The sequence below is a fragment of the Xenopus laevis genome, chromosome 1L (assembly GCF_017654675.1).
Source record: "Xenopus laevis strain J_2021 chromosome 1L, Xenopus_laevis_v10.1, whole genome shotgun sequence".
Taxonomy (NCBI): domain Eukaryota; kingdom Metazoa; phylum Chordata; class Amphibia; order Anura; family Pipidae; genus Xenopus; species Xenopus laevis.
In genome coordinates, this window is record NC_054371.1 from 81989074 (window position 1) to 82016320 (window position 27247).

Below are 27247 nucleotides of genomic sequence, written 5' to 3' on the forward strand. Positions count from 1 at the left end.
TAAACCGTTATTGATTAAAGACTTTGTTGATCCTGATAATGGGAATCTCCATAGTGGGGCAGGTTTAAAAAACAAAGCTGGTTTGAAATTATCTAACCACTTTTTATATATTATTATTGAGTGTTTTCCTCTTGTTTTCCAACAAAAGGCAGTTTGCTCTCCAGAAACATTGCGTTGCAGCAAAGTTGCAGCTGGGAAGACTTGATGAAGGGTGAGTAAATGGTTCTCCCATCCCCTCCGCTCTTGGCATTTCAAAGTCAAGGCTTTTTAAAGAATACATCCTGTCACATTGCTGTCCATGAGTGAAATGGGGGACCTAACTGAAATTGATCTGGTGCTGACTTCTAGAAAGTTTGCTGTGAATCTCAGAGATGTCACTTGTGTAATGTAATTTAACACCCTCTCATTTGGTTACCCTCAATAACAGACATGTCTCCTGCTGTAACTAACTTTCACCCAAATACTTACTTAGCCTGCTTCATTGAATGCATAAAAAGATCAGTTCCAATCCAGGTTGGCATTTATTAAAATAACTGTAAACCACATTTAATACTTTATCTGCAAGATCTACACAGATCTCATGTTTATCTTCACTAGGGGCAGATTTGCACAGCTCGATAAATACTCCATTTACCATGGTGATGTCTAGTGATTAGACGGTGCTGTGAGATTTTTTTAAATGCTGCTTCTTTCTATACTTAAATGCATTACTGCAGCGTATAGCCAGAAGGTATAAGAGATGAGGCATTCCCAGTTATATTTTTTGGGAAAACACAGCAAAGAAACAATTTCTAAACAAATTAGAGTGTATGGTACAGGTATGGGATCCTTTATCTGGAAACTCATTATCCAGAAAGCTCCAATTTACAGAAAGACCATCTAACAGACTCCATTTTAATAAAAACAAATTCAAAATGTTAAAAATTATTTCTTTTTTCTCTGTAAAAATAAAACAGTGCCTTGCACTTGATCCCAACTAAGATTCAATTAATACTTACTGGAGGCAAAACAATTCTATATAGTTTATTTAATGGTTTTAATTTTTTTTAGTACACTTATGCATGGAGATCCAAATTACAGAGAGATCCCTAATTCAGAAAACCCCACATCTTGAGCATTCTGAATAACAGATGCCATAACTGTTTGTTGCTGTTGAAAAATTTCAAAACAATACCAACTCACTATCGTCCAGGTTTATTTCACAGAGATTAATAAGCAAACTTAAAAATAATGTGGGAAGGGCTAACCTCCTGATAGAAACAGAGTCCAAATACAGCATACTGTGTTAATGGCATTGCTCCATATGTTGTCATTCACCCAGTTTTCCTTATTATCCAAATACACAGTATATACAAACCTACTATGGCACAATGACTTGCAAACAGTATTTAATTACGTTAGTGAAAATCCAGTATGATTCATCGAGGGTATGCTATTTGTCCAGCTAATTTTTTAAACCAAAGAGTCGGTAGCTAAATTTCTCTAAGGACAGAATTTAATCACTGGTAGTGAAATATAATTATTCTTTCACCTAATTAAGGTCTCTGCTTTGAAATAATATAATGCTAACACCCACCAAATTATTATTTTATACAAAATGTGTTTTGCTGTTTGGTGCATTATGTCAACGAAACCTTATAGTTAATATAAGTTTATTCCCTTAAGGATGCTAGTCCCTCTAATTACATTTATTACATATGACAAACTAAAATGAAAAATGGGTTTGCTCTGTAATTTAAGCATGGACCAAAATTATTTCTTTGCTCGTAAAAAAAACCCCATACTGGTAGCATGAATGGTATTAAACAATTACTATGTCTCATTGATTCACATGGTTCCATCTCAGTTATAAAAGTATTTTGACCTAGTTTCTTTATACAAACACGGGCTTTGTGGCCAACACAAATGAACCATTGAAAAATTCAACTCTTTAATGTCAAGTGCTGTAAGCTCTGTATAAATGAAACTTTTCAGTTCATTCACAAAAGAGGTTTAGTGTTCTGACAAGGATACATGACTAGGGTATTTTTCATTCTAATAGTATGAACAACAATTTAGTGCAGTTTTCAATCATAGGATGTTTGGATGCACAGTCTTGTATGTAAAAACATTTCTTTATATAAAAACAAAAAAACAACAACAAAAAAAAAAACGAAATCAACCATTCAGAAAAGAATAGATTCCATCATTATAGCATAGCCAGTATTCAAGAGCAGGCAACTTTATATTTTACTTGGTATTAGGCCGATAAGATTAAGGAACATATTTGAGTTGTATTCATTTTACTGCATCATTTGCCATGTCCAATATCCACAACCAATAAGATAAGTGCATTTAAACAGCATATCAGTAAATCTACCTGCAAAGTGGTTGTCTTTGGTTACTAGAACTGGGGTATACTCCTAATATTACTTTACCCTATTTATTGTGCTGCTTCTTACAATGAATCTCTCAATAGAGTCACTGGTGTCACTTCCTTGGTTCGAAGGGTAAATCCCTTATGGGAATATCAAATCAATTTGTCAGTCTCTAACCACAATAACTTACTTATTGTGTCTATAAAATGGCTGCATCATGTTCTGTAAAGCCATAAATGGTTGTCTTTTCCATTTTTACAAGATATTTCATTTGCAGTATTAAAAGAAACATTGTTAGTTGAGAAAAGTAGTCTGTAAAAAGTGCAGGCTCTCTAACATTGAAAACATAATGGATGTCAGAACTAAGGTTGAAGCAATATGCCATCACACAACGAACAGCCAGTTCAATTATGAAAGGGACCTTCTTCATAAGGGCTGTTCTCTTTTTGTGCTCAAAAGTATATATCTAACAGTACATACCAACAGGTACAAACATTTCTTTATTTTGATGAACCCAATGGCATTTTCAAGTTGCACAATTCATAATATGATAACCATGATAGTTCCCCATTCCACAATGACTAGGTGTTCATGTACTAGAACAAGTGCAGCAGACCATTACTGAGATAGAACATAAAAATAAATGACAACTAGACACTCACTGAATGGAACTTTCAATCCGAGATATTGTCAAAAAGGCCGCTAGATTTGCAGTGTAGGAAGAGATGACAATTAAGGCAAACAACCACCAAGCTCCCATCATCATTCGTGTTGCTAGTGTAGTGTAAGGCACCTCTCCTCCTGTAAATAAAAATATTAACAATGGGTTATACAACTCAAAATTAGTTTTCAAACTGCAAACTGTAAATTTGATCCGAGTTTTCAGTTACAGCACTTGGAGAGACGCTATGTCAACCGTATTGGCAGTCAGACTTGCAAGCTCAGAGTAAAATCTTTCTAGCAACTTCTTAAATATCTTGCAAAATGAACTGATTAAGTATATATCATTAGATTTTTAGAGTTACCTTTGCAATGAAATATAATAAATAAACAAGCAGTAGGGAAATATTATACAGTAATAGATTTTCAAGACAGTCTACTATACGAAGAAAAAAAACACAGAAGTATTATGAAAATGTACACCTATCAAGAACACTGGATCTAAATCATTTGGTACAATGAAAACATTATTCTTAGCTGAAAGAATAAGCATGTTTTTTGAGCTAGTAAAAAAAAAGAGAATTAAAAAAACTCCTTTAATAATAATTAATATAGAATAAGTGCCATAACTAGAAGGTCTCTTGACTATACTCTTTGGGGATGGTGCGTATCTGTGCAGTACAGCAGACTCAACTAATTTCCTTTAATCAACTATTTGCCAGCATTTTGCGTGGATTCAGCATATAGATACAAGGAAAGGGTCGTTTTCCTCCGGATTTGGGTTTAGTTGTGGTTTGTGACCACTATTGCTATGGTAAAATAATTGCCACTATGGTTAAATAATAATAATAATATTTTGTAATAAGTTTGTGAGATGGCTCTAGACAAATGAAATACAAAGCCAGAAAAGTGCAACCAATCAACATAAACAGCCTGATATCATCAGCACACCCAGCAATACTCTTTCTGCCACCAACACTCCATTTCTGATCCACACTACATGCAAAATCACATCTTTATTTAGAAATTGCAATCTTTCCATCTTAATTTAAAGTGCACTCTGTCCCTGAGGAAGGTTACTTTATGTGAAAAATTATGTAGATTTTCAAAAAAATCACTTTTGTTTAGGTGCTAAGTAGCGATGGGCGAATAAGCGTCACCGGAAAATTATCGAATATTTTTAAAAATAGCAGCTTATCAACTCTATAGTCATCTTGTAGTCCTAAAAGTCTTTCTTATATAAAACAGGACATTTGTTGCAAAGAAGTAGCTTATTTTTTGGTGCATGACATTAAATGCAAAAAATATATTTCCACTATTTGATGTTATTGGCCCTTTGAATGTTTTTAGTGGAGTAAAGGAATGAAATGCCAAACTGCAGAAAGATCCCCTATCTGGAAAACTGACAGGTACAGGTATGGGGCCCATTATCTAGAAACTCCAAATTATGGGAAGGCATTCTCCCATAGACTCAATTTTTTTTTTTTGAAACTTTTATGTTTATTATGTGAAAAACAAGTTCAAAATACACATTTGATTTGAGTGAACATACTCAAAGCACATAACAACCCAAACAGTATCCAGTCTGTTTGGTACACAATATAAGAAAGGAAAGTGAAAATAAAGGAAGATAAAATAAATCAATATAAAGGCATCAGAAAGTAATAGAAAAAAAAAAAAAAAAACCACAAGTAGTATATGGCATATCTGGCATAAAAAGTAAAGTTAAAGGGTTTTAGGGTAGGCAACCATTCCTCAAAGCTCCTGACATCACTCATAGCAATAATCACAGAAGACTTAACATCACGAGATTTACAAAGGATGCCAAGGGTCCCAGATCTGGCCACATTTGAGTTTGGACTCCAGCATTTCCGCAGTCATCCTCTCCATATGTTCTCTAGAGTCCAATTGTTGGAGTAGATGTTGAATAGTAGGTGTCTCCTTTTGTTTCCAGGATTTTGCTATTAGAGTAGTCGCCGTATTGAAAATATGAAACAACAGTCTCTTATTAAGGCTTGGAGAATTTTCAGGATATATTTGTAGCAGTCCTATCTGGGGCAAGCACGGCAGAGTATAGTCCAATCTGTCTTTCAGTAGGGCAAAGACCTTAGACCAAAATGGTTGAACTGATGTACAGTGCCACCACATGTGAAGATATGTGCCAACCTCCCCACATTGCCTCCAACACAAAGAAGAATATTGGGGGTTTATTTTTGCTATCTTTTGCGGAGTAAGGTACCAGCGGTGAAGTATTTTTAGATGCGTTTCAACATGGTTTGTGCAGTTGGTGGCACCTTTGGGGGCTGAGATGGAATACTGCCAAATGCGAGGGGCAAAATGAACCTGAAGATCATCCTCCCATTTCAGCATATAAGGAAATTTGAAGTCATCCGATAACTGGATTTGCTGTTTATAGCAATCTGAAATGAGTCCTTTACCATCCCATGCTTTACTACAAAGATATTCCATTCTCGTCTTTTGGCGTAGGAGCTTTACATTCGGGAGATGAGATTTAAGAAAATGAGTCACCTGAAGGTAAGTGTAACGCTGAGAAAATGGTAGATCATACTTTTCAGCTAAGTCCTCAAATCCCCTCAAGGAATTCGCAAAATACAAGTGCCCAACAGCAGTGATTCCTTTAGTAATCCATGTTTGGAGATTGATATTAGGGATCAAATATTTCAAGGCTGTGATGGGAGTCAGTGGTGATGGAAAGGAGGTAAGCTGAAGCTTTTTAGCTACGACATCCCAGATATGTAGCAGAGTTCGAGTTGTTGGCAATAGGTTCGTAATAGATGGCCTTGACTTCTTAGGTAGCCAGAACAGTTGCAACAAATTGTGATCACTAACAAAGTTGGACTCAATGTCTACCCAATTCCTAACCCCAGGCGGGGAGTGCAAATGAATTACAGTTCCCAACATTGTAGCAATATAATACATTTTTATGTTAGGGAACCCCAGCCCACCAGAGTTCCTAGGGAATTGAGCACAACGGAAAGCAACTCTAGGGGGCCTATGTGCCCAAATAAAACGATTTATGATTTTTTGTATGGCCGGACAGTATCGTGGTGGTAACGCTATGTGCAACGTCCTAAATAAATATAATATTTTCGGCAGAATGTTCATTTTTATAGAGATAATTCTTCCCAACCATGAGATAGATTCTGATTTCCATTTGATATATTCTGATTCTATCATTTTCAGAAGGGGTTGATGGTTTAACCTATAAATATCTTCAGGATCTTTGGGGAGCTTAAGGCCCAGATACGTAATATACGTGTCCCTCCAATCAAAATTATAAGAATGTTTATAGCCTTGCAGACTAGGATACGGGATATGAAAGGGGAGTGCTTGAGTTTTAGATTGGTTTATCTTGTACCAAGAGACAGATTGGAAAGTGGTAAGTTCCTTAAACAAATTGGGCAATGACACCGCAACATTTCTAAGGCTCAATAGTATGTCATCAGCAAAAAATCCAATTTTGTGGTGGCCTGTACCGCAAGAAATTCCCGCTATGTCTACATTGTCTCTGATTCTCTGGGCCAATGGTTCAACCATCAATGGAAAAATAAGAGGAGATAGTGGGCACCCTTGCCTCGTACCGTTAGTTATGGAGAAGGCGCTCGACAGGGCCCCCGCCGCACATATCTTAGCCGTAGGATTCGTGTACAGGGGTAGTACAGCTCTAAGGAAAGTTGGACCTATCTGGTATTGCCTGAGAGTCTCCTCCATGTATGCCCAGTTGACCCTGTCGAACGCCTTCTCCGCATCCAATGACAACAGGAGCGCTGGGGTTTTCTGCTTTTTTAATATATGTATAATATTGTGGAATCTACGGGTACTATCCGAACCTTGTCTATGGAGAACAAACCCAACTTGATTCGGGTCAATAAGGGAAGGGAGAACCTGATTAAGTCTCTGAGCCAAGAGTTTAGCATATCATTTAAGATCAGTATTCAGCAACGCTATAGGGCGGTAGCTTTGGCATTGATCAGGGGGCTTTCCTGGTTTGGGAATTGTAACAATATGGGCTTGAAGATACTCGGGATGTACTTCTCCTGAATCCATGATATTCTGGAAAACCGAAGCAAATATGGGGAGAGTATAGGGGAAAATATTTTATAATAGCTATTAGTAAACCCATCCGGGCCCGGGGCTTTATTAAGTTTTAGGCTCTTTATTACAGCTGTTACTTCCTCGCTTGAAATTGGAGAATTCAAAATATCCTGCTGCGCTTGCGTTGGGTGAGGGAGATTAATTCCAGCTAGATAGTCCCTGATTATAGTTAAGGTTGGTTTTGGCACTGCATTATCATTTTTGAGATTATATAATTCAAAGTAATAGGCGGCGAATTCATTAGCAATAGCTTTAGGGTCAGTTTGTTTGCCATGCATAGATGTTATATGACTAATCCTAGCCTGGGCTTGTTGTTTTTTCAGTTGCAATGCTAATAATCGATCAGCCTTATTGCCTTTGGAATAAAAGAGTTTTTTGAGTAATTTCAGCTTTGATAGGCTGTTCTAGCTGCGATAATGTCATTTAGTTTTTGTCTGATTTCTTTTATTTCTGGGAGCTGCAAGGCACTATTCTGATGAATAGCTTGCTTTTCCAAAGACGCTAATTTAGTCTCGAGTTGCAATTGAGTGTCATCTCTGGATGTTCTAAGCTTTTTAGCAAGGGAAATAAACTCTCCCCGCAAAACCGCCTTATGTGCCAACCATACTGTCTGTGGGCCTACTTCACCATTAGAGTTCAAAGTGAAATATTGTTTTAGAATTTGTTCAATGTGAGCTTTATTTTCGTCCCTGAGAAGTAGACTATCATTCAGTCACCATGGTAATTTATCCGTAGGGGGAGTAGAGTTGAGAATCTCTATGCCAACAGGGGCATGGTCAGACCAAGTTCTCAATCCTATCCAGGCATTTATAGTTTGTGTAGTGGTTTGGGGGTCAGCAAGAAATGCATCTATTCTAGTATGTGTGCCGAAACGAGGGGAGAAATAGGTATAGTCCCTGGCAAGAGGGTTCTTCGCTCTCCACACATCTATTAGGCCGTGGGAATGTAGAAGATCCTTAAACGTTTTGCAATGGTTTCTCTGCGCCTGCGGTATAGGGCCACCCTGACCTTTGACAATATCAACGATAGGGTCTGAGACTATGTTGAAATCCCCAGCAATTACACATTTTCCAACCTTATAATGAAGGAGTTTTGGGAGAATTTTTGTAAGAAAGCTGGTTTGGTGCTCATTTGGGGCATATACGTTAATCAGAGAGTATGTAACATTCCCCAACACACATATCAACATTAAATATCTACCCGCAGGGTCAGCATGCACACCCCTGAACTGAAACGGTATTTTGGATGATACAAGAATGGAAACCCCTTTAGTCTTGTTTTTAGCATAGGCATGATAGTTATGTGGGAAACGTTTGCTGGAGAATTTGGGAGGGGCTGAACAACAGAAATGAGTTTCCTGGCAAAAGAGAACCTCGGCCTTTGCCTTATAGGCATCATGTAGTATTTGATTCCGTTTATTGGGGGAATTTAAGCCCCTGCAATTTAATGAATAAAACCGTACCATTTCTGCTGAAGGTGTGCATGCTTTCCCCCGACAGGGCCGCCACAATCAAACATAAAACTGACATTATGTCGTGTGCTAACTAATATGAAACCGAAAAAAAACATATGCCATGTACTAATAATCAGATCATTGAAAAAAAGCAAACAATCAACAGGTGAATAAACCTTAGAGAGCATTAGAGCTTAACAAGGTGCTTGTGGTTGTTAGCAGGTAACCACAGCTCGACTCCAATTCCAAGTATGGAGCCTTGGGGGGTGGATAGGTTAAAGAGTCGTCTGTTCCATAAGGAGATATCTCAACATCGAGAAGCAAACTGAAAGTGGGAAAATATCAAACAATTCAGGAGAAGGCATCAAACTTTATGCCAATCCTTCTGAAGCTTTTTAGGCGAGCGTGTTGGTGAGTGTCGCTCTGGCACAGAATCTTTAGGAGGAGCTGAAGGTAGATCCCATCTGGCAAGAGCTTTTTTGGCATCGATCACAGTATCAGGGGCCGTTCTAGGTTTGGGAACCCTATGAATGCGATCAATAGCCAATTCCAACGAATGTCTATCTGGCAGTATCACTCGAAGTAAATCAATGATATGGGTTTCCAAATCCCTGGGAAGCACAGTTTCAGGTATCCCCCTGAACCGTAGATTATTTCTACGGGACGTATCTTCTAGGTCTGTCACTTTGTCCGACAAGCGTTCAAGCTCAGAGTGTGCTTTATTTTGGGAATCTGCTAAGTCATTGTGGGCATCAGCAAACTCACCCATTTTCTCCTCTAGGTGCGCAGTGCGATCCCCCAGATCTCTGATCTCCTTTCTGAGGTCATCAGATAGTTGTTTGATATCACTCTGCAGAGTGTGTTTCATGTCTAGGAGCATTTCCTTAATTTGGGCCGCTGTGGCAGGCGAGTGCTCCGGAGATTTATTCGCCATAGCAGTCGGCGAAACAGGTTTCTTACTGCGCAACGGATCCAAGATGGCGTCGGTCCCTGTGGCTGTGCGCAGAGACTTGACTGCGGCTGGAATAAAGAAAGCGGACACTGCCTTCTGCTGCTGTTTTTGTGCCTGTCTGGTCCCCCTCATTGACACGGAGCGATTCGGTCACTTTGTAAAGCTTTTGGGGGAATCAGAGAGCTATTTTCCCCTCAAAACATCCTCCATTTAGACGGAGCGCTAGTAATACGCGTCCATCCGGTTCAGCTGGCAAACTCCGCCCCCCCCCATAGACTCAATTTTAATCAAATAATTAAAATTTTTAAAAATGAATTCCTTTTTCTCTGTAATAATAAATCAGTTAATTGTATTGTACGTGATCATAACCAAGTTATAATTAATCTCTATTGGAGTACACCAATCCTATTGGTTTTATTTAATGTTTAAATATTTTTTTAGCAGACTTATGTATGGAGATCCAAATTACAAAAAGATCTCATCTGGAAAACTCCAGGTCCTAAGCATTCTTGATAACAGGTCCCATACCTGTACAAAGCATTACTGATTAAAGATCACATACATGTATTATTCTGCTATCTTCGGTCTGTATATTTTCAGTGCAAAATATGCTAATAACTGCATTCAATAAACATTGAAATATGATTAGAATCCAATTTTCTGCATCACTGATAGCAAATATTTGTAAACATTAAGGGACTGGTTTATCAAAGGTTGGTATTTTTCACATACATGTATTATTCTGCTATCTTCGGTCTGTATATTTTCAGTGCAAAATATGCTAATAACTCCATTCAATAAACATTGAAATATGATTAGATTCCAATTTTCTGCATCACTGATAGCAAATATTTGTAAACATTAAGGGACTGGTATTTTTCCACTGAATGGTAACAATAGTTAGTGTTCTGTATAATAAAAACAAGCTCTGCACTGTAATGACTCATTACAGCGGGGAAAAGAACTCTCCAAATTGTTAAAGTATCAGAAGCACCACAAAATTAAAGTGTTTAAAGTTATTACAATATAATGAATGGCTGTCTTGCACTGGTAAAACTAGGGAGTTTGCTTCAGAAACACTACTACAGTTTAAATAAACAAGCTGCTGTGTAGCAATGTAGGCAATTGAAATCAAAAGGGCTAAATAACAGATAAGCTCTCTAGAACACCATTATAGTCCACTTGTGTGTAGTGTATCTGCTAACTGCTATGTTACTTGGGCATTTTCTCCTTTTAATGGCTGCCTCCACTGCTACAGCTGCTTATTTACACAAACTATAGCAGTGTTTCTGAAGCAAGCACCCCAGTTTCACCAGTGCAGGGCACTTTATTTATTTTTTTTGTTATTGTTCCCTTAGGCCTACAATTAACACTAATTTTAGCACAATACTTGTTAAATTTCAGTGTCTTAATAATTTTCTGGGGTGTCTTCTCAAAAATACAGGTTTACTGAAATAAAATTTTAGTACAAAGTTGATACAGGGACTGGTCCTATTGACCTGAAAAAAATGTTTCCCCGCCCAAAGTAACATCGGATAGGCTTCAGATAAAGTTGTTTCTGGATCAGCTAGCAGATAAGCAGGTTTGCTTGAAAGAATGGATTAATGCTGTATTCTCCAAATGCTTGCATGTGTTTCCTCTGGGTACTCTGTTTCCCCCCATCCTCTAAAATTATGCAGGAAGGTGAAGTAGCCCCTGATAAAATTGACCATCATGTATGTGAATATCTAAGCTGTAAGCTGCACTTGGGGTGGTTTCAAGGTAATGGTGGGCTTATTGTGAAGAAAACAGCAATCAATGGAGGGTACAACATTTATACAAATTTAGCAAAGGGTGCAAGAGTCAAGACTCTTACCCAAATATAGTGTAATACGTTTGGGCTTATTGTGAAGACCCATGCAGCTTTCCCTAGAAATTGGTAACAGTAATACCCTCAAGCAGAACATGAGAATAATAAGAAAGAAAACAACCCATACATCTTTTTGTGCTGCTTGCTGGAAGAGGAATAAGCAGAACCTCAAAACCCACCTCTACCTGGGACTGTCAGGACCAGCCAGGACCTGAACTCTTGTGTGTGTGGTTCTGGACACTTGCACTTACCTTGTGAGTCACTGGAGGCTCTTGGGGCTGGTCCTAGCATATTCATCGATGTTCCTGACTCTGCCTGTTCTCAGGGTGTCTCCTCCCTGGTCACCTACAATCTCCTTACCCTCATGTGTTTATTTTCATTTATTTCCCCTTTATAAGCCCAGCCCTGACCCTTGCCCGGCACTTGCTTATTGCGTATTTCCCTGAAAGACTTGCCGACCTTGTTCCTGGGTACCTTGTTCCAAGTTCCTGTATTCCCAGCTCCTGTGTTCCAAGTTCCTTGTTCCTGACTCTAACGTTCCTGTGTCCTAATCCCTACATACGTGGATTTCCCGATACTGACCTTTGCCTGTGTATTAACTACTCTATTGCCTCTTGATTTTGTACTGCTGTGGATTCCTCAGTTATGACATTGGCTTGTTGCTGACTACGATTCCTGTTGTTGATTTCCTCATCGCTGCCTGTATTCTTGTGCACTGTTCTGTGAGTTTAACCTTTATTGAACTGTGTTTATCATGGCTTCAAGACTCTGTCCTGCAATCTACGGGTATAGCCCAGGCTTCCCACCTTACCTATTACCTCTCTGCAGTGTCAGAGTGTTACAGCCGTGCCTGCTGTCTTTGGTTCACTTGCTGAACTGCAACCCCCTTGGGGTGGGGAGGATGAGGCTGAAGATGCCATCCATTTTTGTTTAACTGATGAGGAAGACTGGGAGGATCTTGACTCAGATGAAGAGGACTGGGAGGATCTAGATTCTGATGCAGATGAACTACAAACTGCTGTCTGGCCTGTGGAGGATAGGCCACCTCCAGTTTATTGGCCCTTGACTCCTCCACAACCTTCTGCTCCCATGGCAGCTGCCAAATCCATGTTACCCCCTTTGTCTCTCAGACCTGAACCCCAGTTTATATCTTTTTATAGGCCTCTTCAGTCACCTGCCTCTGTGCCGGCTTCCCAGCCAGTTCTTGCTCCTGTGCCGGCTTCCCAGACAGTACTTGCTCCTGTGCCGGCTTCCCAGCCAGTCCTTGCTCCTGTGCTGGCTTCCCAGCCAGTCCTTGCTCCTGTGCCGGCTTCCCAGCCAATCCTTGCTCCATGGCCGGCTTCCCAGCCAGTCCTTGCTCCTGTGCCGGCTTCCCAGCCAGTCCTTGCTCCATGGCCGGCTTCCCAGCCAGTCCTTGCTCCTGTGCCGGCTTCCCAGCCAGCCTTGCTCCTGTGCCGGCTTCCCAGCCAGCCTTGCTCTTGTGCTGGCTTCCCAGCCAGTCCTTGCTCCTGTGCCGGCTTCCCAGCAAGTCCTTGCTCCTGTGGCAGCTCCCCAAAAGCTGCCTGTGCAGGCTCCCTGAAAGCTGCCTGTGCCTGTTCCCAAGCCAGTGCTTCAGTCTCCAGCTCCTGTGCCAGTGCTTCTGTTTCCAGCTTCCGTGCCAGCAGCCCATCCGGTTCCAGCCTCCGTGCCAGCAGCCCAGCCAGTTCCAACCTCCGTGCCAGCAGCCCAGCCGGTTCCAGCCTCCGTGCCAGCAGGCCAGCCGGTTCCAGCCTCTGTGCCAGCAGGCCAGGCGGTTCCAGCCTCCGTGCAAGCAGCCCAGCTGGTTTCAGCCTCCGTGCCGGCAGCCCAGCCGGTTCCAGCCTCCGTGCCTGCAGCCCAGCTGGTTCCAGCCTCCGTGCCAGCAGCCCAGTTGGTTCCAGCCTCTGCCCCAGCAGCCCAGCTGGTGCCAGCTTCCGCACCAGCAGCCCAGCCGGTTCCAGCCTCTGTGCCTGTTCCCCAGCTGGCTGCCAGATGACTGCCTAGTCCTGTTCAAGTTTCAGCCTCCATGCCTGTTCCCCAGCCAGACCCTGTTCCCTTGCAGGCTCCCAGACGACTGCTTCATTCTGTGCCAGTTTCTGCCTCTGTACTGTCTGCCCTGGCCTTTGGACCAGTCTGCCCTAGCCTTCGGACCTGTCTGCCCTGGCCTATGGGCCTTTGGACCTGTTTGCCCTGGCCTCTGGGTCTGAGGACCCGTTTGACCTGGCCTCCTGGCCTGAGGACCTGTTTGCCCTGGCTTCCAGGCCAGAGGACCTGTTTGCCCTGGCCTCAGGGCCTGAAGACCTGTTTGCCCTGGCCTCTGGGCCTGAGGACCTGTTTTCCCTAGCCTTCGGGCCTGAGGACCTGTCTGCCCTGGATAGTTCCACTTTCACTGCTACAAGACCTGGTAGGTTGGTTACCCGTGTCTCTATCAGGCTTGTTGCTGTAAGTGGTGGTATCCTGTCCTGGCATCTTCTCCTCCTGTTTCTGTTGGGTACATGTGCTCCTGGTCCACCACCTGTAATGGCTGCCTGTGCTCCTGGTCCGCCACCTGTAATGGGTGCCTTTGCTTCTGGTCCGCCACCTGTTAAGGGTGCCTGTGCTCTTAGTCCACTACCTGTAATGGGTGCCTGTGCTCCTGGTCAGCCACTTTGGCGAGGCTCCTGTCCACGTTCTTGACTCTGGCGAGGATCCTGACCATGTTCCAGACTCTGACGAGGCTCCTGTCCACGTTCCAGACTCTGACGAGGCTCCTGTCCACGTTCCCGACTCTGACAAGGCTCCTGTCCATGTTCCAGACTCTGACGAGGCTTCTGTCCACGTTCCAGACTCTGACGAGGCTCCTGTCCACGTTCCAGACTCTGACGAGGCTCCTGTCCGCGTTACCGACTCTGGCAAAGCTCCTGTCCCATTCTCGACTCTGGCGAGGCTCCTGTCCACGTTCCCGACTCTGGCAAAGCTCCTATCCACGTTCCCTACTCCGGTGAGGCTCCTGTCCACATTTCCGACTCTTGCGAGACTCGTTTCCCGGTTCCCAACTCTGGCGATGCTTGTGTACGGACTTCTGGTCTTCTTGCAAGTCCGGTGTCTAAAAAAGAAAGGTGCTCATATGATCGCCCAGAGGTCAATTTTCAAGGGGGGGGGGGGTAATGCCAGGACCATCCTGGACTCAAACTCTTGTGTGTGGGGTTCTGGACACTTGCACTTACCTTGTGAGCCACTGGAGGCTCTTGGGGCCGGTCCTGAACTCTTCATCGATGTTCCTGTCTTTTCCCAGTGTGTCTCCTCCCTGGTCTCCTCTCATCTTGTTACTTTTGCCCATATTTTCAAATGTCCCTGGCAGGGACTGAAGAGAATAATTTATAATGTATGTAAAGCACTGCAGAATATGATGGTTTTATTCAAAATAAGGGATAACAATAAGGGCCTACCTTCTGGCTTTTCTTCACTTTTCTTGTCATTTATTTTTGTAAGCTTCTTTCTCTCCAAATCAAAATACTTGTCTGTACTTTTCACATTTTCCTTTCCATTTGGCCATGCATCCCTTTTCTCTTCTTTCACTCTTTGATCTCCCCACATTTTCTTCTTTGCGGGACTTGCGAGTCGGACAAGTTTGGGCCGGCTCCTGCACAAAATTTTTGGGTTGCGGGCGGGGAGAGCAGGAGAAGAGCTCAACCCAGACCCACCCACGACCCAAAGATTTTGTGGAGGAACCGGGCCAAACACCCTTGACACAAGGTTCCCACAGGTTTTGGGCAGGCCCGCACATAGCACTGCTGGTTTACAGCTTCTGGCACCTCAGGTCTATAAATAGAGGGGGAATGGTGGGCAGGGCCAGATACGTGTTGGGAGGTGGTGGGTAGGGTCTGGTGCGGGTCAAGAATTTCTCGACCCGCACACCACTACAGTGTTGGCTGTTGCGGAACTGGAAAAATACACACAGAGATGCCAGACTGCAGTGTAGAAGTCAAGCTTTTTTACTGGCAGCTCTTTCAATGCCTTTCGCCCCCCCCCTTCACTTCCCCTTCCTGCATCCATAACCTTTCTCATTACTCCACCCAGTGCTAAGCTGCTAATGCATTTTAAAATGAACATTTAACATCGCAGGAATGGATGGAACAACAATACACCTTCCTATTCAGATCTCCTCCTTCTTCTAATTTACCTTTCTTTAGTTCTTCTACCTTTTTTTTACCAATTGTATTCTAACTGCACATATGTTCAGCTTAATAAAAGCCACATGTTGCCATTATCAGCCCTTTTCTAGCATCTCTTCTCTGCTCTTTTCATACTAGCTTCTTCATTTTCCTCATTCTGGGATTTTGCTTCAGTTTCTGACTTTCTGTCTCCTCCTTTGTTCAGCTGCCCTCTGTGTTCATTATTGGTACTGCTTAGCATAATTATACAGTGCAGTGTAGTCTATAGCTCAGAGATACTTATTATTCTATAGCACTATGCACACATTAGCAGTGTATTGATAAACAGCTTAATTTTATTGTACTGCACTTTTTTGTACTAGAGAAACAAGCCCAGGGTTATATGTTATTCTTCAAAATAAAATTAAAAGCATATTATTTATTCTCAAAACACACACACACACACACACACACAATTGAAATCTTATAGATTTAATTTGCTTTCAGTAAGAATTTATTGTCCTATATGCCTAATTGCAGTGGCAGTTAAATTATTGGGCATGATAGGGTATACAAGGTTAGCAACGACAAATTGTACTTTAGCAACCAAACAGCTTCATTCCTAATTTATAAGGAGAATAGGAGGTACCCTGTGGTGGCAGCAAATTAGGTAAATGAATAGCCTGGGAGTTCTAGAATTATGAACTTAAGGATGCCGGCAAGCAGATTTACATTTTTAGAGCATTGTTTTTCTTTTATTAAAGGAGTGCTATCTTTTAATGCTTGGCACAAAGGAAATATGGGTATCTGTGAACCATATTTTTTAACACATTCCAACTGCTTGTTAAAGGGAACAATAAATTGTCATTCAATTTAGCAGCAAAAAAAACACAATTCTTACCATCACTACAACAAATCCATCATCAAATTATCTACCTAATGTATATCCTAATGCCAGAGCCATGCTGGAAAGTGGCAAAACTTGTTTCACATAAGGATATGCATTGTGTTCTGCGATTGCTCATCTCACCTCACAAACTCTGGCAACAAACAATAGGTTTTTGTGTCAATTGGTGCTCTAAAAATGTCATCCAAGTCATGGCCATCCAACTTCTGTGCAACATTAACCACACAGAATATCATCTATAAAGGAAGCAGCACTGACTGTGTTCCAATGCTAGCAGTCCTTCCAAACACTCCATGATAACACAAATTCTGACCATTCTCTGCAGACATGTGTTTGTTTTCTTAAATGAATAGTGCCTTCTTAAAACAATCTCACTTTCAGCTTTTTCTTTGCTTTCAAATGAAGGGACATTTATGAACTCACTTCATAATGAACAGAGTAAACACCTTCTCTATCTGATAAATTATCATTATACAGTCATATGAAAAAGTTTGGGAATACCTCTTAATTCTTAGGAGTTTTGTTTATCATTGGCTGAGCTTTCAAAGTAGCAACTTCCTTTTAATATATACAGTAACATGCCTTATGGAAACATTTTTTTTTTCAGCAGTGACAAAGTTTATTGAATTAACAGAAAATATGCAATATGCATCATAACAAAATTAGACAGGTGCATACATTTGGGCACCCCAACAGAGATATTACATCAATACTTACTTGAGCCTCCTTTTGCAAATGTAACAGCCTCTAGACGCCTCCTATAGCCTTTGATGAGTGTCTGGCTGCTGGATGGTGGTATTTGTCACCATTTGTCCATACAAAATCTCTCCAGTTCAGTTAAATTTGATGGCTGCCGAGAATGGACAGCCTGCTTTAAATCATCCAATAGATTTTTGATGATATTCAAGTCTGGGGACTGTGATGGCCATTCCAGAATACTGTACTTCTCCGTCTGCATAAATACCTTTGTAGATTTGTAAGTGTGTTTAGGGTCATTGCCTTGTTGGAATATCCAACCCCTGCGTAAATTCAACTTTGTGACTGATGCTTGAACATTATCCTGAAGAATTTGTTGATATTGGGTTGAATTCATCTGACCCTCGACTTTAACAAGGGTCCATTCCCTGAACTAGCCACACAGCATGATGAAACCTCCCCCAAATTTGACAGTAGGTGTTTTCTTGGAATACAGTGTTCTTTTGAAATGCAAAGTGCATTTTGTTATGACCAAATAATAAATTTTAGTCTCATCAGTCCAAAGCACTCTGTTCCAAAATGACTGTTGCTTGTCTTAATGAGCTTTTGCATACAAGCGACTGTTTGTGGCATGAATGCAGAAAGAGCTTCTTTCTCATCACCCTGCCATACAGATGTTCTTTGTGCAAATTACATTGAATTGTAGAACGATGTACAGATACACCATCTGCAGCAAGATGTTCTTGCAGGTATTTGGAGATGATTTTTGGGTTTCCTGAAACCATTCTCACAATCCTCCATAAATGCTGCTCCTGTATTTTTCTTGGCCTGCCAGACCTGGGTTTAACAGCAACTGTGCCTTTGGCCTTGCATTGCCTGATAACATTCCTTACAGTTGAAACAGATAGTTTAAACCTCTGAGAAAGCTTTTTGTAGCCTTCCCCTAAACCATGATACTGAACAATTTTTGCTTTCATATATTTTGAGAGTTGCTTTGAGGATCCCATGTTGGCTATCTTCAGAGGAGAGTCAAACAAAAGCACAATATGCAATAGGCCACCTTAAATACATTTTCTCATGATTGGACACACCTACCTATGAAGCTCAAGGCTTAATGTGCTGATCCAAATAATTTGGTGTTGCCAGTAATCAGTATTGAGCAGTTACATGCATTCAAATTAGCAAAATTATACCTTTTTGTACAGCCAGTTTTTCACATTTGAATTAATTCCATACAACTGAATACTGCTTCACTAAAAATCTTTGTTCAGAAAATACCCCAGTACTCAGATGTTCCTGGGAAATGAAAGACATACCACTGTTATCTTTTTTTTGTTGAAAGTGGAGTAAATTATTATGCAGGCTGAGAGGGGTTCCCAAACTTTTTCATACTACTACATTAACCTTAGTTAATTTGCTTTTAATGCCACATGGCATCTAATAAATCTAATTTCTGATTAACAAGTTTCTCTGCTACAGGTTCACTTCTGTTGTTACATCAGTATCATACACCTACAGTTAAGCATGAAATTAACATAACTAGCAATAACTTAAAGGGAACATAAAGCTTCCATAAATACTCCCATTTGTACTCCATAGCACTCCAAATTAGGCAGCCCAAAAAAATTACAGAGAATTCTGATATAAAAATTATCACTACCACTGCTGTATAGTTTTTGCTTTTGGATCTAAAGGCTTTATAAAGCTAAAAGAAATATGTTTAATACTTCCAGCAATAAAAGCAGCAACAAACAGGGAATTGAGGGTAAACAAACAGCCAGGACTGTCGCTGGAAGATAGCCTTGTATTCAGTGGGCCACTGCCTCTTTATGAAGATAGCTCTTTTCTGTGTTGGAACTAGTTATATAAGAAATGTTATATATTTTTTTTTCCTGATCTCTTTTCTGATCTCCTGAAAGCACAAAGTGTGTATATAAATATATATGTATGTATATATATATATATGTATGTATTGATGAAAACATCTGTATTATCTATCTATCTATCTATATTGATAATACAGATGTTTTCATCAAAAATAATTTCTATTGCAGCTTTAGCTGACCTTTAAAGAAAATGAGTGAAGGACTAGATTGGGCAAAAGGTAGATCATAACTTACAGTATTTTGATTACTGCTGCACGGGTAGTCTGAGCTTTGCAAAGACTGGTGTAATTATAACACATATAAGTAAAAGCTCTTTTTTGAGTACTGAAAATCCTGGTGATTTAACACTGCTGAAAAAATGCAATTACCCAACCAATGTGTCATCTCCAATTATACTGTTTATACTGAGCCAGTAAACAGTAACGCTTTAGGAAATAAAGTTTGTGTTTTGTTAAACTAAATGTGAAATATTAAATGACAATACTAATGAAAGGACTTCAATACTTCACTGATATTTGGTATCCTAATGGGACTTTATGATTAAATCTCTACTCTGTACTCCACTATCTTCCAATAGTTGTCCTATTTCATTTCAGATTGTTGTTTTTTTTACTCAGCCTGAACTGTCATTTTTCAGATTACAGCACAAAACCAATCTATTTTCATATCTGCTAAATGACAAAGAAAAATAGAGAAGGTGAGAAAATTAAATTAATATTGGTTTTTCTGTTAAACTTCTAGAAGGCAAGAGCAATGAACATTTAACAATTAAAAAAAATCAATCTGATAAAGATGAAACTCCGCATTACTTGCAAAAATCTGTTTGGAGCCCAGAGGCACTTGAGGAAAGAAAAATTAATTCCGAAAACAAAGACAGCTATTGTGCTTTATACTGTGTTCCATCAGCTACTGTATAACCTTCTGTTATGAGATTCCTTTTAAAGTTAGATTATCTATTTAAAGTGATAGTAAGAAAACGCTTGGTTTCTTTCCAAGAGGAACAAGTACAATACCGTTAAGTTTGTATTAAGCTATTTTCCTGTAGCTTTGACAATCAAACCTAAAATGCATCAGACTGAAGAAAAGCCATTTAAAGTCTGGAAGTGATTTTGCTCAGCTTGGAATATGATGTGATTACTTATAAGTTATCCACACATAATTGCAAGCTACCTGTGCTTGTGTTGTCCCCCAAAAGGCGATCAACACATGGAGTTCTCATGAATGTTTATCAAACAAGAAAAAGAGGACCAACCAGTGACTGAAAGGTGGGTGGTACTAGGGTACTTTTCCTCTTTTTGTCCTCTTGGGTTGCTGCACCTGCACACTCATTCAACTGTTCTATGACAAAATTTTTATAAACAAAAAGGGAAACAGAAGGCCAGTCCAAACCCAACCAACAGACATTTGAAACTGAAAACTAAAACAATGTTATTCATATATTTTTTTACATTACTATATTTACCTTGCTGTACAAATGATCCATACACAAACCACATGGAATTGTACAGGGTTGTTGAAGTCATAGATCCCATCTGCAGACGTGGAGGATTAAGCCAATTCAATAAGTAGACAAGTAGCCCCACCAAAAGAACTGTTCCGGCAATACAGGCCCACAGGGATAGGTCAAATGGTGCAAGACAAGCAAACATATCCACTGTTTTCTCCGCTTTTCTCAGTAGTACACCAACTGAATAATCCATATAACGTGTTGTAAAGTCAACTACATTCTCTCGGTCTGGTGTAATTGTCAGAGCAGAAATTCCCATATCCGCTCGCTTCAGAAAAAAAAAATATAGAATTATACATATATTTAAAATGTAAAGGTCAAAATACATATGAATTAATTTGAACTAAAAATGCCTTGAGAAGGTAGCCATAGAAGGACTTTTTTTTTTAAACAAAAGTACCTAGCCAATACATGTAAAATCGCTAATATTCTTTGAAGGTTAACCCAAAATCCTGCAGCTATACTGCAATGTGTTCTGTTTACCATACGGAAGGCACTTCTGGAAAAAAATATTTAAGTATATTTAAGCAGCTGAAACAAGTATTCTACCTAACATCACATATTAAACTTGTTTTGAGCTATGCTGACTATTTAACAGCATGAGATTTTACTGCTAAAACGTGTTAATCTGCCACTTCGCTTTATGATATTGTGACATTACTAATTGAAAATAAGTAAAATAAAGTATATATTTTGCAGTTTATGAAAGGGAAATGTACAGTATTTTTCATTTAGAGAAATTATAAAGTAAATGGAGGGATTGTATTGTGACAAAGCCCATCAACATTAAGAGGCCAATTTATTAAGTTGCGACTTTTTGGGGTCTGGCTTTTCGATGACAAAAAAGTTGAAGAAAAAAAAAAGTTTCTTCTTCTCGATTTATTATGTGACAAAACTGCGACAATTCCAAATGCGAAAATATTCCTGCTAAAAATCGTATAAAAGTCAATAGCAGATGTCCCTTTTACAACTGGCAGATTTTTCATTGATTCATGATTTTAGAAGTTTTTGGGTATTTTTCTGCAGCAATACAAAAAAGTTGTGTTCTTTGCATCTTTTCTGTGATTTTTCCCCTTCTTGTTTTTTTTAGTTTGGATTTTTAAAATACATTTTATGACATTCGTAGTTTTAGAGAAAGTAAGTTTAGCCATGGTTTCAAAAGCCAATAAAATTCAACCTTTAATAAATAGGCCACCACATTGACATGATTCAGAAGTCTCCAAGTCTGTTCCATTTTCACAAAATTCTAGTATCAGTTTTATGGCACAGGTCTACTGTACATAGTGAGACCTGCTACCTGTATATAGAATGATTTGAATGCAGCTTGATGTAAAAGTATGTGCATTGTAAAGGAAATAAATATCTTTGTGCTGCAAAAAGTAATTTTTTAATGTGTTTTCCACTCAATTGGAGTGTAGAGTTAAAATTTTCCTTTAAGCTGCGCTACTGAATTTAATGGGATTTCTAATGTAATGCCAGGATGTTTTATCATTTTACATGTTTTTTTTATCTTTTGCATAGTCAGCTTACTTTAGCCCTTGATTTGTTTTTCTAAACAGCACCAGCTTGATAAACTATTTTAAGGATAAACTCTTACAATGCTAGGAATGTACCAAGAGGTTGATTATCATAATATAGTTAAACATCGATCAGAATGTTTTTAAATATCCAGTTTTTGAAATCTCCTTTCTTTGCAGTCCATACATTATGTTTAAAAACTCATAAGATTTTTACCACTCTCCTTCCAACTACTCATTTTTATTCTGACTTATTCATCATTTTGACAAAAGTGCCAATGCAGCAAAACTTAGCAGGATGCAATGAGTCGGTATAAATGCACTTTAGACATTTTGAAGACTGCGGTTCTTTATAGGACCATCATATCAAAAGCGTAAAATATTCACTCATTACACTTAAACCTTTTAAAAACGAAGTAAAAAAAACCAAGACAATTCTTTCTTTTTTGCGAGCATCGAGTTTCGTTAATTTCACGGGAAATTAGCTCATTTTTTGGCGAAGCGACATGGGATAAATTCACCCCTCACTATTTATTTATACATAGTTATCTGTAGTTTAGCAACAGCTGGAAACCAACAGGTTTCAGACACTTTTGCCACATATAACTATTTCAAAGTTCTCTTGTATAGGTAATATTGAAAATGTATAATTATACTGATTGCACACAGTGGAATATCTGTGACATCTACAAACATTCCTCACCTTCCTTCAATACAATGTTATAAACACGAAGAAGTGTAAAGTTCTGATGTGTGTAACATTTTTGTAAAATCTTGCTGCAATTATGTAAAAGCTAACACACTGTGTCAAAGTACTTAAAGGGTTTGATCACCTTTACATAAATTTTAGTATGATGTAGAGAGTGATATTCTGAGAGAAATTGCTTATGATTTTCATTTTTTATTATTTGTGGTTTTTGAGTTATCAAACTTTTTATTCAGCAGCTTTCCAGTTTGCAATTTCAGGGTCCAGATTACCCTATCTTAAATATATTGATAATGGGTTGAGTGCAGAGGACTCTTGTATTTGACTATATGTATTTTGTGGTCACAGCCTCATTGCACCCCCGCCTAATGGTTTTAAAAAATAGTGGTGAGCACAACTTTCCCCTGTTTGTTATAGTTTATACAGGAGCAGTGACCGGCTCCATGTTGTAGCTCCCACCCTTCCCAGCTATAGTCAGGTGATCCCACTGGTGTCTAATAAAAGGGCAGCCAAGTATGGAGGTTTACTTTGAAAGCAGCAAGTAAGTTGCAGGTAAAACCTAGTCCCTTTGTAAAATGTATAATGAAGCAATAGAATTCTTAATGAATCAGATAAAATTGAGCATAGGACTGGCCAGATATGGGATGACTTTTACGTAGTTGGCCATCTTAAATGTATTGCAATATATGGACAAACAATCCCTGTTTTGTTTAAAGGGTAAGGCATTTTTTAGTAGCAGTATGCACAAAATGTCGCTGTCTTAATTATATTGATAATGGGTTGAGTGCAGAGGACTCTTGTATTTGACTATCCAGATTGCCCAAGCAATCATGCATTGCTTTGAATTAGAGATTGGGATATGAGTAGGAGAGGGCCTGAATAGAAATATGAGTAATAAATAGTAGCAATACCAATAAATTTATTGTCTTACAGAGCATTTGTTTTTAGATGGGGTTCACCATTTGAAAACTGGAGTTTGAAAGAATCAGAAAAAGAAGGCAAATAATTCAAAAACTATAAAAAAAATAATAAAATGAAGGCCAATTGGAAAATTTAAATAAAATTAGCCATTCTATAACATACTAAAAGTTAACATAAAGGTGAACCACCCCTTTAAGTTTCTTGAGTAAGACTGTTGGATGAAATTGGACATTAGGTGCATTTGAGCAATGCATCATTAATCCATAGCAAACAATTGGCTGGTCCATATCAAATAGTTGGCTGAAAGTCAAGTGCCATCCTAATTTAATTTTTTGTCTTCGAATGTGTTTTTCATTGTATTTGAGCACTTGAGTACACATCATTACTGCTGCTTCCGCTTAAGCCATTGTATCGACCTGTCTGTACACTTGTGTGTACAGTAATTCCCATAATGGTCATGTTCTTGTATCATTGGGTGCACATGTCTGGCTTCTTGGGGGCCTAACACCTCTGTAGATTGGCCTTTATCATCTGTCCCACCTTGCTAAAGCATTGGCAATCTTATACTCAATTGTTTATCCTTTATTTTAATTGCAAGCTCTTGTGACTGGGGCCCTCTTTTACTTGTCTATTCTTACAAATCAGGTTTTCCAAAATTATCATGCATTTATTACTATTGCACATAGCTACATAACATAAATATGTGTGCGTCTGCAAGTCATATGCTCACCCAGTGCTTGTCTATAACTCATAAAGACCTGCACAGTGGAAATATATAAAACTAGGCCACATGCTGCAGGTTTATACACCTTCTATTATGTATCTAAAAACATTTTATTATTTATGATTTCATTGATATTCAGTGTCAACAAGAAGGTAATGGGTCTTGATATGACATGACTTCATTATTATCCAGGAAAACCAGTGGGATTTTTCAGCTATTATTCTCCCATAATTCCTCTGATGGCTCAGTGGGTAACGGATATTTAATGCCCTAAGAATGACTCCTTTCTTTAAACCATTTATTTGAATGCAAATCTGTCTTGTTCTTTTCCCTGCTGTGATTATAAATAGCCAAATAGTAGGCTCACAGAGTCTATTCAAAAGGAGCATAATCATGCATCTAAAGTGAACAAGACTTTATTCCTCTAAATTACAAAACATGAGGGGAACTTAACTTACTGTATGCTTCTAAGAAGCAAACAATAATGACTTTAAGGTAGAAGCATTGCAGCTATTTGTGTAACAAATATATCATTTTTAAGGTAACAAACAAGTATGTAAATAGCAAGTTCATAATTTTATGATGTTTGATATGTTTTAAATGCTAGTAAATGAGAGCAAACTTGACTTGAGAGTTATTCAATAAATCTTGTTACATGTGTGCATACACAAATCTTCAGGAAGTACAGGAGCATCAATCGAGGTTCATTAGATAATGGTCCGAGTGTGCTATAATTTAGTAAACAAACAAAAGAAAAACAATTTACATCTAAAGACAACATACAATAACACTGAAAGGCACTGAAAGGTAGTGTGTAAAATACAGACTCAAATTACAAGTAATATTTTTTCACTTGTTTAAGTTTTTAATAGAAAACATGAATTCATGCCCCCTTAAAAGCACTTAGAATTCCCTTGATTGCTTATTTTTGCATTTGTACATATAGCCTTTCTACATAATGATTATATAAATAGTACCACACACTAATAATGCATTACCAGTCGATTAGACACATTTACTTATTTACAATTTATTATAATCATCTCTATTTTCAGTAAAATTAATAATTCATAATTCATTCAACACACTTGATGAAATGGCACTACGTGTTTAGACAAAATTTCCTGTCAGTTTAGAAATACTGAAGCAACATAACTGAACTTTAGCAAACAGGACAGCTATTGTAAAATAAGGGAAATCAATTAAATATAATGTATGTAAAGCTGAACCCTACAATGTCTAGCTATAGTTATATTGCATAGATTGCCATTTTCAGTTGTGTTCTTTTCTACCTACCCTCAAATAGAAACCCATAATGCAACCAAATACATTATCGCTGGATGGATCTTCATTTCGATCCAGCCTAGATACCAAGGTGATTTGTGCTGGGCCCAAGTTGCTTCAAATAATGCCTAACAGTTCCAAAACTTATCTTAAATTCCCTCTGATAATATTTGCATATATTTTACAGATTGATGTTTCAGTCTAGAGTGTTATCTCAAAACATCTATGTGAATAGTATCTAGTAGCGGTAAGGGCTATGGTACACATGTCCCTACTGGCAAAAACAGAGGTGGAAATGCTCCTATTCATTGCTGTATTTAAGTCTGGTGCCACCTAGGTGACATTGAAACACCTTGTGCCACAGCCCTTACTAAGACTAAGACAACTGGACTTAAAAAAACCTTCCTCCCTCATCCAAGTGCATCTTAGGAGTGGTGAAATGTTTTCTCAGCAAGTCCTAGAATATATTATATGTTATGACCTGAATAAATTAAAACAATTTTACAGACGCCTTTAGAGGAACATCTATTGTCTGGCGAAAGCCATTTATCATAATATGTAAACAATAAGACCAAACACACAACGCAACAACAGACATACGTGAGAAAAAACTGTATACTATAAAGTTGTGTGTTGATTGATGCTTGAAATATTCCCATTGACTTTAACAGGGTGAGGTCTGAAGTCTATTGTAAAATAATGGTGTTAAATGTAGCTTTTAGATGATGCAAAGTAAAACACACAGATTGATAAATTCACCATTTATTTTTGCATTAATCATTTTTATACAGTATGATAAATAGGACCCAATATTTAATGTTGCACTTCACTTTAGTCAGCTGCCACAGTAACATGGCAACTCTTTTTGACTTTGCAACAATTGCAATTGAAGTACTAAACCACAGTTTTTCATGGTGGACAGTGTCTCTGTACACACACTGTTTGAAGACCACCCTGCTTTGTCCTTTGGCCAACCTACTTTGTAGTTGATCTGTCAAAATTCTTACTGGCCCCACTCCTGGATCATTAATAATACAAAGCAGGCGGAAATTACATTACATTGAACAGGTTTTTATGGTGTGATTATATTGTATATATTATATTTTTTTATATTTTTTTATATTTTTTATATTTTCTTTTATATTTTATTATATTTTTTTTCAGCAATAATGTTATTTTAATTTTAGCAATTTTAAATTATTTTTCTATTTCACCTGTGCTGCATTTTAAACAATTAATTTCTCCTTTTCTCCAAATAAGGTGTCTTTACTTCAGTATTTTATAATGTTATATTCATCTGCCCAATTTTCCTGTTTTCAGCTTTGTTCTTCCATGATCAAGGCATATGCTTTTTTTCTAATTTATATTTTTCCTTTGATGAATTTACTTTAGAACTTCAAACTCACATATCATAATCTATGCTATTATGCATTTCTTTAGTGTTGAGCATATTATAAATTTTTCTGTGATTCTGTTTCGTGCAACAAAAATGCTATAAAAATTACTGTTGTAAAAGAACAATTTGGCACGTCAGGATAACAGAAAAAAACCCATAATATTT

The 27247-nt window shown here is 38.6% G+C and overlaps 1 protein-coding gene across 5 annotated transcripts in view; it reads right to left on the bottom strand.

Moving 5' to 3' along the window:
- grid2.S (glutamate receptor, ionotropic, delta 2 S homeolog) overlaps nt 1–27247 on the bottom strand; it is a 612233-nt gene that overhangs the window by 101666 nt on the left and 483320 nt on the right. For all 5 annotated transcript variants that reach the window (XM_018252173.2, XM_018252166.2, XM_041590791.1 and 2 more), the window contains 2 exons: nt 20490–20802; nt 3020–3158 (listed from right to left, as the gene is read on the bottom strand). In XM_018252173.2, coding sequence (XP_018107662.1) covers nt 3020–3158; nt 20490–20802 — 452 coding nt within the window. The remainder of the gene's footprint in view (nt 1–3019; nt 3159–20489; nt 20803–27247) is intronic.